The sequence below is a fragment of the Melanostigma gelatinosum genome, assembly GCF_949748355.1.
Source record: "Melanostigma gelatinosum genome assembly, chromosome: 11".
NCBI lineage: Eukaryota > Metazoa > Chordata > Actinopteri > Perciformes > Zoarcidae > Melanostigma > Melanostigma gelatinosum.
Genome location: NC_136644.1, coordinates 100,272 through 111,940, shown reverse-complemented (window position 1 = coordinate 111,940; position 11,669 = coordinate 100,272). Strand labels below are relative to the sequence as shown.

The 11,669-nt window shown below is 45.2% G+C and overlaps 1 protein-coding gene across 1 annotated transcript; it reads right to left on the bottom strand.

The window, feature by feature from the left end:
* Positions 1-40: 40 nt before the first annotated feature.
* On the bottom strand, positions 41-3,347 carry timm10 (translocase of inner mitochondrial membrane 10 homolog (yeast)). The gene is made up of 2 exons (XM_079278117.1): positions 3,135-3,347; positions 41-1,196 (listed from the first exon to the last, which is right to left on the bottom strand). The coding sequence occupies exons 1-2, from the start codon at positions 3,203-3,205 to the stop codon at positions 1,001-1,003; spliced, it is 267 nt and encodes an 88-aa protein (XP_079134243.1). The 5' UTR covers positions 3,206-3,347; the 3' UTR covers positions 41-1,000.
* Between the last annotated feature and the right edge of the window lie 8,322 nt (positions 3,348-11,669).

Sequence of the window (11,669 nt, the reverse complement as noted above, 5' to 3'; positions counted from 1 at the left end):
TCAAGATTTAAATACCCGCATTAAAAATAGGGAACTCATGTGAAAATAAATGACAGTTTTATTAGAGTTGTTAATAACAACGACACTGTGCAGCTTCTCCAATATGCAGATAAAAAGCTGCGTCACTGACACAGTGGTTAGTACATGAAAACAAAAAAAGAAACATGGTCCAGTCACATACAGCACAACATAGTCTGCACAAGCATCGCGTTAAATCTATCTTCATCACACCTGGCTGGTAGTCTGTATCCGAGTTCACTGACAAATCCAACACAGGCCTGAAAGAGAGTAAACTATGCAGACTTGTATTTAAAAAGGACAACCGATACTGCCATACATAATTCATTCAGCACACGCCCTCATCCATCTGTATTTGACTTACTGTGTTTCAAGGTATTGTAAAGAACCCAGTCTGCATAACAGACGATTTGTAATTGTGAACAATGCGGCGACCTGACTACCATGTTGTGTTGCAACATTGTGAATGTTTACTTTCCCCACTTTCAAAATAAAATAAAGAATTCACCCAAGTTCAAAGGGTGATGTGGGAACAAATACTAAACGTAAATAGTGTTTGTTTTAAGCTGCCAGTATTTGAGTTAGTGCAGAAGAGGCAGCACCCTTCTGGGACTCTACGCAGCTACAAACAGACACAGAGCACGGATTAGAGATATTACACAGCCTCTCTCCGTTTCACTCAATTATCAGGTGACTTCTTGAGGACCGAGCCAAGCTGAATGAAAAACTCAAGACGCATGCAGAGAGGCTGGTGGAGCAGTGAGCCGTTTCTAGACGTCCTCGTGCCGTCGCTCCACCAGGTCCTCCGGTGATTCCTTGAGCCCCATCCAACGTCTCATCTGGACTGCAGTTTCTCTCCGTGGACCCTCAACAGCATTATTCGTCACACTCTATTGATTTCCCAAACAAAACCCACCCACTCAATAACCCAGAACCTTTTAATCCCCCACAATGCTCTACTTTGAGCCTTTCATTAGCGTCTTTATCCACTTCCCACAGATGCCTTCCTCATCAGTTCCTCGTCCTGGACGGAGAGCTCGGTCAGCTTGCGTCCCAGCCTCTCGTGAAGGTCCAGGTATTTGGCAACGCAGCGGTCCAAGCACACAGACTCCCCCTTTGTCAGCTCTGCCTCGTTGTAATGTGGCGGTACACACTTCCTGTGGCAGGCGTTGGTCATGCTGCGAAGAAAGGAAGCCGGGATACGGTCGGGTTTTAAAACACTGCGTGTAATGACTGGAATATTGTTGCACGTGTTAACACATTTACCAGGATATTTTATTATGCTTAAAACACCTTCATATAATGTCCCATCAATACGCACATTTGGTCAAAGCAAATTGGTAAAACTATACAGCACCATCTGCTGGAATCACTCAATGTCATGTTGGATGTAGTGCAACTTTGCTTGAACATGTGAATAGCTTGAAGAAACTACGTGTAGTTTGAATGTGATTACAGCAACTTATTCTTACGACATTAGAGCTGCAAAGATTACTTTCATTATCAACTAATTGACTATTTAAGCGATACAACAAAAAGAATCTTCAAAAATAAACATTTAAAAAAATGTCCATCAGTGTCCTAAAGTCCAAGGTGATGTCATCAAATGTCTTGTTTTATTGAACCAAAAGTCCCACAGGACCAGATGTGCAGTCTGCTAGCTGTAGAGGAAGCTGCAGATCCTCACGTCTGAGAAGATGAATCCACTTCATGTTCGGAGTATTTACTTGATAAACAGACTCGGGCATTAGACTCATTAGACCGAATGGATTTGCGACAAAGTAGCTGATTCAATTTCTGTCGATCAACTAATTGATAAATCATTGCCGCTCTAGAACGCATCATTTTGTGTTTGGAAAAAAAATAGGAAAATTGTTTTAAATTGCTTGTTTTTAACCCATTTATTCTCAATGTCCCACCAGTTGAGTGAACTAGCCCAGAGTCACAGCGGGGCTTTAGATTTGTTGAGGGTTAGTTTCTTTATTTGACAGGGACAATACTCATTAATAATCAGAAACCAAGAGTGAGAGGCAGCAACACTATCTATGCCTGAGACTGGAAAGAAAGCCCACAAAGACTGTTTGGAGCAGCCGTGTGTTTTTTGACTTTTTCCACAGCAGACATATTAGCTCGTCTTCGTGTTAAGTTAGTACCTCTGTTCTATGCAATTGTCCCAGCGTGACGGTGAACCAGCATGCAGCACCAGGACCCCGATACTGTAGCAGCTTACTGGAGTTCAGCCATCATTCATTTGAATAAACTACACCTTACAGCTGCTCTGAACCAGTGGTCCCACTCATGAAGGTTCAACTACATTTACCTGGGGGTCTGTTAGTGAGCCACCGATGACCAGTATTGCTCTCCTTTACTTTAAGTCAGTCTTGTTATCAAGAAGTGAGGACAGAGAAAACATTGTATTGAGTTTCCTTTTTTTAAAACACCAGAATGAGGCAATCTCCACTGTCCTCCCATCGACTAGGGTTCTCATCTGAAGGTAGTGATGAAGAGGAAGATTTGACCAAACAGTCAAACGGCCTTTTTAATCACATGCATGTCTGTTTTATTATCTTTTTGGTCAGACAATTGATTTAAAGGTGTAATGTGATCAGTGTCAAAATAAAGTTAGACTCAGTGTTTTTGGAATATTCTGTGGGCGCTTCGTTTATTAGATACAAGTACAATATGTTCCGTTTCCTTCAACCACATCGAGCTGTTATCCAATCAAAGTCTCTTCTGCTGCAGAGTAATGAACGACCGAGTGTTTTAAACGGTTTCCTCCATTCTGAAATGAGGTGTAACAATAGTATCGTGCATCACTATAATCACTTAAAGGGTATTGAAAGGCCATCAGTACGCGCTAGGGCAACGTTAGTCTAGTCCGTGTGGATCTGTTACATGTAGCTAATCCGGTGTAGCATGCTATGCGGCGCTAGCATCACGGAGGGACATCTCTAATAAGCGTAGCTAACCTTTTACCGTTGAATGGCCCTTTGTTACAGCATATCCAGTTTATTCGAGACAATTTAAACGAAGGCCACGAGACTCTTTACTACTTACAGAAAGGTTGCATACATAAGAGATGGATAGCTTTAATGGTTAGCTTGTTTTGGCTTTACCGGTTGTACATGTCAGCCATCATCTCCACCTCCAGCTCCGCCGCCAGCTGCTGTGCCTTCATGGGATCCATGTCTGCGCTGCAGTGCTGCTCACGCCCAGCTTTACGCACCCGCCGTCCTGGTGACCCTCTCCAGCGAGCCGTGGACAAGAGACCTACCCGGTGCTGCTTCTTTAACCTTCAAACCTTCAAACTGCAAGACGCAAAACACGTGTGTACCGTTTCCGCTCACACGTCCGCTGTCAATAAAGTTGGATTCAAACTGAAGGCAGAGACAGTAACGTGCCCTCTCGCGATCGCCAAAGACAAAAGTAAATGTAATGGTCTATTGGCAAAAAGAAGTGACAGATTTCAGTCTTTTTTTAATAACCCATAATTATGTAATTTACACAAAACAAGCTGTGCTTTACAAATAAAAGCTCAAAATAAGGTTTATTTTCAACAATCGTCGCTTTCAGAGAGACACAATGCCCCTCGAGTGCTTTTACCTTAATTAGTTTGACAATTCAAAATTCACTGAAAATGTAAAACTAATAAAATGATTGACAAATGTGAACAGCAAGAACTTTTTCCCTTTTTTGGAATTAATTCTTCAGCATACTATTAATGGAAATTAAAACATCCATTTGAACCTTGTATATGGAACTAAATGAAGGTAAAACCAGCAGCCTGTCACTCTTGCATGCACACAGCTGGTGAAAACAGAACAGAAGGACGTAACAGGATACTGTACATCGCTTCACAGCTAAATAGACTTTGTCTGCATCTTTGTGAACTTACATAAAACCACAACAGAGAGAACAGAACATGTGGTTCACCAAAGTGCTGAATTAGTCACACAACATAGTAAACACTATGCCAAAATACAAAAGTTACTCTGCCTCATCTCCAGTTACATCAATCTCATTCACATCTTCTTCCTCTTCCTCCTCTTCCTCTGGAATTATTGCCATGTTGTCGAGTCCATTCTCAGAGTCTTTGGTCTGAGGCGCTTTGTCTGGAGACCAAAGCAGAATGTCTACCTCCACTTCCTCCTCTTCCTGATCGCAGCCGGTGCTGATCCCAGCAGCGTCCCACACAGGTGGACTGGTCCTCTCGGGGGTCTGGAGGTTCAAGTTGTGCACTGAAGGCATTCGGTCTTCTTGAGGCAGGTGCACGTCACTGTGAGACGCTCCTCCGTCGTGGGTCGCAGTCGGCTTGGTTTTATCTGACACTCCTTCATCACGGGCTGTTTGTGCTGAAAAAAGAAGGAACTAAGATGGATTATCCAGAGTAATTGGGTCATTGTCTTTAATATCTATATCTAGAGTAAAAGCACGACTCTGCAAAGAAAGGCACAGAGACAGTGAGGAGGTTTCAGATGCTGCTTTTTTTCCACGGAGATCTCCTTCCGAAATTCTGAAGTACCGACAGCAAAAGTGTTAACTCCGGACCGGATCAATACTCCGGGTTTTTACTCATTTAGAATCCAGTTTCCATCTCTAGTAATATATCTACTACTACTACTACTACTACTACTACTACTACTACTATCCACCACTATTACTGCTGATACTTTTAAAGTACATTTAGCTGATAATACTTTTGTTCTTGTACTATGAATGCAGGACTTTCTTGTCATGGAGTATTTTGACATAGTCTTATTGATACTTTTACACAAAGTAAAGGATCAGAGTACTCCTTCCATCACTGCCACAAGACTTGATACGTCAAAAAGTTAAATTGGTAAATATGTTTTGGTGTGATTTGGATGAACTACGCCTGTAAAAAATCGAAACTTTGAGCTTTTGAATGTCTCTTTTTCAAAACTGAGCCCAACATTATGCAAACAACAACTCAAGCATGTTGTGGTCATTGCTACAAGTCACAGTGTCGTGCTTTACATCACAAGTTAGCACCCAAGTAGCTTGACTTTATAGTCGTATGCAACTGCAGTGCTGCTCATTCAAACACATTGTTTTTAAATGCAATGGTTCAATCGTTTGGATTTCTTATGTTCTGCTGACTGTGCGCAGTAAAAGGGTTTGACCCTTGGAAGAAACACTTTACCTTCATCGGGACTCTTCAGTTCCGTCTCAGCCGCTGACTCGGCCTCTTCTCCCAAGACGTGGAAGGAATCCACCGGAGGGGACTCACCGCCCAACAAACGGCTCTCATGACCAGTCGAGACGTCCGTCTCATCTCGCTGCCGTTCGTCACACTCGGCTGATGATTTGTTGACAGTTTGATTGTGATTTTCATCGACTGCGACGTCGCGGCGCTCTTTAGCCCCGCCCCTGTTCTGAGGCGGAGCAGGATCCACTTCTGTCCCGTTGGTTGATTCTCCCAACCTGCTACCGCCCGTCTTCCCTTCCTCACCTTCTGCAGCTGCTGCGCTCTCACTCGTTTCCTTGTCCTGGCTTTCTGTGGACTTCCTTGCTTTGGAGTGTTGGCGTTTGATAAGCTGTTGGAACTCCTTCAGACTGACCATCCGTTGGGTTCTTCCGGTTGGGATTACATCAGTGTTGTGGTCTGCCTCAGCATTTAAGGCCATCAGTGGAACTGCCTCCACTTTACTTCTATTCCTGATCCGTTTCTTACGTTTCCTTGTTTTTCCGCTCTCCTCCTTCAACAAGCTGTCACTTTGCGCCTCTCTGTTCACACGGCGGCTCTTTCTGTCAGCGACAGTGAGAGCGCTCTCTGAAGGCATCTCTTCAACCCTTGCTTTTCGTGGCCTTCCGCGTCCCCGCTTGGGAACTCCTTCTTTCTTCACAACTGGAGCGCTGCGGACCACGGGCTGTGAAACGGTGCTTTCGATGCTTGAGCTACTTGTGGTCTCGAGAGTTCTTTTCAGAAAGCCCCTGGTCCTGATCCGCATCTGGTTCGTATTGAGCTCCTCGGGCCCTCTGGTCTTCTCTCTCAGACTGTCTGTGATGGTTGACGGGTCATTTGTTTTCCCTACAAATGTGTCTGGCATGTTTGAACCGGCAGCCATTTCTCTTTCCTTGGCCAGCACGTTGTTGCTCGACAAACTGACTGAACAAACACTCCGGTTGATGTGAGCTTTTGTTTCATCGCTGACTTTCATATGCTTGTATTCCAAAGGAGAACTGGCCTCTTGTGGAGAGCCTGGACGCTTCTTCCTCCTCGTTTTAGGCGCTGCAGCATCACCTTTAGTCTCACCTTGTTTACACTTAACATTGTTCTTCATCTTCCTGAGATCAGACTTCAGTTTTGCCACGTTTTGATGACCATCAGATATTGCTCCTCTCTCTTCCACCTCTTGACCAGAACAAGTTGCTGCCCGGCTTTCAGCACTCTGTGGATGCAACTCCAGATGTTTTTGCCGTTGCTGGTTTGAATCCAGGGGTAAAGACTGACTTATATTTGCTCCGTGAGTGATGGCACTGAGAGGGAATTGTAGTGATCCCATGTTGACTGAAAGCCAGGGTCGCCCGTGTACAGATGGCTGTGGCTCAATATTACCGCTTTGGTTGGTTGAGCTGTTGAGGGTCGGCGGACGTTTTGCTGCTGAGGTGGACGGCTCCAACGGAGAGAGACATTGAGGAAGCCGCAAATCACCCATGCAAGGTAAGGAATGCAAGGACTGTGCTTCATCTCCATTCATCAGGGGGAAAACCTCCAGTATGTTGTCTTGTGAAGGCGGTTCCTGGAATGCTGGGAAAGAAGTAAAGGTAGTAAGTAGTCTCTGCCCACTGAGTGCTTCAGGATATGGACAGTTTAGTGTTTTGGACAGCGGCATGCCCTGGTGGCTGGTTCCACCTCTTTGCCCCATGGATGTGACAGATGAGTGATACCGGGACGAGTGCTGCTGCTGCTGGATCAGCACAGCAGCCGGCTGTACGGATGAAAGGCTTGAGCAGCTGGGCTGGTTCTGAGCTGTAAAACAACAACAGATACCTGGACAATAGGTGAGAAGGCCGCCATCAATCATCCTGAAGTTAAGAAGCTGAGCTGGTTGCTGTTAGCATGTTGCTTTTGGATCAAGTGGAAGGAGGAGCAGCATCAGTGTGGTCCGGTGTGATAGAAGTGGTCATGAAGCGGAGGACTGGGGGGAAACAGCTCCGGTAGACTTAACCTGATCTTGTGTTCTTTGATTTCTTTAGTAACTGCTTAACTTTAGCACACTGGACAATACAAGATTCATTTAACCATACTGCTGATTACCAAATATACAAAAATAAATCGAGAGTTGAAACCATAAATTGAAGAATCGATTAATCATTCAAGTAACATTTCCTTGTTCCAGCTTTTAAATCGTGAGGATTTTGGGCTTTTCTCTATTTTATATGATAGCGAAATTACTAAATGTGAGTATTGGACTTTTGTTCAGACAAAATAAGCAATTTTACGTTATTTGACGTTATGGCCTCGGACTTAAAGGGATAAGTACTTATTTATAGTCAGTGTGTTACCGATAGTAGTCGGTGTCGGCGCGCCACCAGCAGACAGCAGCAAAGCACTGAACTCGTCCTGGTTTCTCTTCTGTAGGCACCGACTAGAGAGAAGAAGCTCGTACAACCCACCTCAATAACATCAAAGCATCAAAGCTTCAACGCTTCCCCTTCTGGGAAATGAACGGGCATTCTTCTAAATGTTGTTCAGTGCTGATCATAAACAAGAGGACAGCTGAATAAAACAGATCAGAGGACTAAACAGATAAAGGACGAAGCTATTGAGAGCCTGAAATTGTCAACTTCTGTGATTGTAGTGAACATCCACTACATTTACAAAGTAATATTATAAATATAAAGAAGAAGACACAACATGTCAGATATTTCTTTTTCATTATCTTAATCAACAAATCTATCCCTCTTTGGATTCAAATGGCTACTTGTTTCATGAACCCACTGCTCTGCAACACATTCGCCCACAATCGATCAACAACATGTCCACACATGGTGTATGAAGTTGAAGTCATAAGAGAAATGCATCTGAATACCTGTATCTGTTGATGCGTGACCACTTTGTGTCCCAACCTCCTGGTAGTATGCTGGTAGTCCGGCCGGACTGAAGGCAGCATGCATCCGACTCTGCGCTCGCTCTTCCTCCGTCACTGGGACCTGGCCAATGGCCGGAGCTCCGTCACGGTTTGGTTGAAGACAATGAGACTTTTTGCAGTCTCCGTCCAAGTTCGGCAGGATGTTCAGACCCATCATGATGTCCTCCAACAGCTTCTCCATCTGCTCATCGCACTCCTCCGCAGGGCCTGGAGGCTGGGGCAGCGACACAGACTCAAGGCCGGCGTCGAGGCAGTCGCTGGAGAGGAGCTGGGAGTCAGAGGGGGTGTTGGGGCGAGGGGGGCGCTCGGGGCAGTTGGTGGTAGCAGCTGGAAGAGTCGGGGGCTCTGGGCGATGAGCTGGGTCGGGCTGGACACAGGAGGGAGGAGGCTCACTGAGCTCTGTCTGCAGCCCGTTGTGGCTGGAGCCATCCTGTACAAAGATAAAGAGGTCACATGTCTTTCATCAACTTTAGTGTGATAAGAATCAAGGAACAACTATTAAATACACACTGACTTTCTAAACATCGAATCTCAGGTGGAGTCAGATGATGAAACAGACGCTCAGGCGCTCTACAGACACTAAGCTGGGACTTGTTGCATCACACGGCCTTTCATTTCTCCCACAGCACAGCGCCCGAGTATCAACAACTCAACTTTTCCTTTCCATGCGAGACAGACAGTTCAATGTAAAGAGTGAATTTCTTTGAAAGCTAAAGTGATTTTGTTTGGTGTGCATGTAATGAATCAGAGATGCACTCTGCTCTTTAACATGCACCAAGAGGTCCTCAGTGACCACATCACTCGTACTCACAGCATCAGTCCCAGCCAACATGATGATGACAGACACAGCTCTGCTGATTGGCTGAAATGACCCAGCTGTGTTTACGAAGGTAATTTTCTGTGAAACAATATCTTTGTTCCATCTCTGCCCTGCACCACCAAGACAGATGAAGTGATTCTAATTGTAATATAAACGTCCAATCATATCCAAGTAAAGTGGATGAAAGGTGTGTCTTGTATACCTGTTTCAGGGAGGTAAGAAGTGACAACACCTCATCTGTGTCTTGCTTGCTCACAACCTCCCACTCTTCTGCATTGGTCCTCCTCAGCTTCAGCTGCACGGAGGCAAGAACACAGAGCAATGACAACAAGTGGGCTTCTTACAAGTTAGTTATGACATTCTGGAGGCATCATTGCTGAGAAGAAACAACTCTGTCATGAAACTAAATCCTCAAATGTCCTTTCTACTCTTTGTTTATGGAATGTAGAAATGACAAGTCATGTTTAAAGTCACGCCTGCGCTCCAGGGGAAATGAAGACGCGGCTCAAACTTAAAGGCAGCAGCAGTTGAGCGACTCCGACGCCCGGATGGATTTCATTTGATTAAATGTTCACTACAGTCTGTAGTTGCACCCAACAAGTTGATCTCTGATCTTTCAATTACATCATGTTCAAGAAACACTGGACAACCCCACACATGAGCTACACACATGAGCTAAACTGACTGATTCCCAGAATGTTAAGATCACAAACTGCATGACACAACTTCCTAAAATGCTCACAGCAGCCTCAGTGCACGAACCCAAACTGTCCCAAAGTTAGAGAGAGACAAAAAGAAAGTCTTATTGTTTGAGCATTTCTACACCTCTACATGGAATAATTAACGAGTCCTTCATACCTTGACGGAAATCTGTGTGGTCTCCGTCTCCATCATCTGCTGCATCTGTCTCATCTTGGCCAAGCTCTTCATCCCTACATTTGCACGTGCATGCCGTATCTCCGGAGAGTTTCCCTTTTCTTCTCCTCGCATCTCATCTCTGTGGCTCGGCTGCTCTGCATCTTCCCTGCTGACAGCTGTTTTGCCGTTAGTTGTTCTCCCCTTCAGTCCCGCCCCTTCCTTAGCATACACCTGTATGCTGTTCCCCAGCTCAGGTGACTGCTGGTAGGCGCCGTCTTCCTGAGGTGCTGTGGAGTTTGCGTCATCATTAAGAGAAATGGAAAAGGTCATCACGTTGCTGGACAAAGATGAAGTTGGCGTGGGGTTCGTTACACTGCCAGAGGATCGCTCTGATGGAGACTCGCCATCGCTGTGTGCTCCACTGTGCACACAGGAAATATGTGAGCAAGGAGCGAAGCTGCAATGTTGATCGAGTGTGACGCTTTGGGATTGCAATGAGATAGAACAATCCAAATGTTGAGCTCCAGAGGGTTGGGGTCCTGGGGTTGGACGTTGAGTTTGGACGGTGTGTGTATTAGAACAGCCCGTTGTCTTTTGATCAGCTTTAACATTCCGTCTCCCTGTGGATTCACAACTTCTCTTTTCAATTGGGGAAACTGTGTTTCTCCATCCAGCACCCGCAGCCTGAACTTCTGCATCCTGCATTTTTCCGCTTTCATTCCTCTCTCTGCAACTCCCAAAACAACCGTTCTGGGGCTCTCCCTCCCCCACCTCGCCATTTTTCTGTCCTTCAACCAGGTGTGTGATCCCGAACTGGCGGGCTGCAGACAGCACGTCATTCTGCTCTGCACTTCCTGTTACCTCCACCTGCCCAGAGTACAGAAGACCAACGATCTTCAGCAGGGTCTGGGCCTTCACAGCCTGGAGGCGGAGCTCGTGCTGCTGGCCCGACGGAGGAGACGGGGCGGCCGAGAGCTTCTGATACAGGAAGGGACTGAGAGCTGCAAGGATGCAACTGTGGGTTGGGACTGAGATACCTTTACACACGGGAAGAAAAAGAGGTTAATATCTTATTACAATATCATTTTTTAACTTTTAATATGCTACACAGCTCACCCTCCGTTTTCAACAGGACATCACAGAATTGGGCATTGTTTTGTTGTCTCTGCAGCTCTCCAAGAAGCTGCTTCTTATAACCTGGCCACCTGTACTGCTGCATGGCCTGATGGGTACTGGGAGCAAGGAAGGACAGAAGGGAGGGGGGGGGGGGGGGTGTCACATACAGGAAGATGGTTCAACTCAATGTACACCTACCACTGTTGGGACCAGTGGTGGCCCCAATTATAAAAACATCTTCCTGTTTACTGTTGCCAATAATTTAACTTTTGTTCTTGCTTTGGTTTTACTATTTACATTTAATCTACGGATCACTTCATTGTAGTTTTTAAATGTCATTTATCCTGTTTATTTCATTTTCAATGAGTAAAGACCCTTAAAGTAATGCCAGTGTGAATGAAATGGTCCTACAGAATAACGTTAACCAAATTATTCACCAGATTATTAAAGCAACCTTTTCCCTAAAAGCAAGACAAAGGCTAGTATTGCGATTGCAGCCCTATCGCAGCTGCACGTGGAGAACTGCTCGCGCACTGCCAATGCTAGTGAACTTCACGTTAAAAGTGACATTTTTACTTTTGAGGGTAACTTTGTACTTTCTCACTTTAATTTATTCCATTTTCTGTTCAACCACGCGGGCTTATTTACAATTTGACACAAATATTTCTTTAATTGGCGTTACGAGTTGCAATAAGTACCCTTCTTCTGGTCTCTGTGGCTGAAAGTTAGCTAGCATTAGC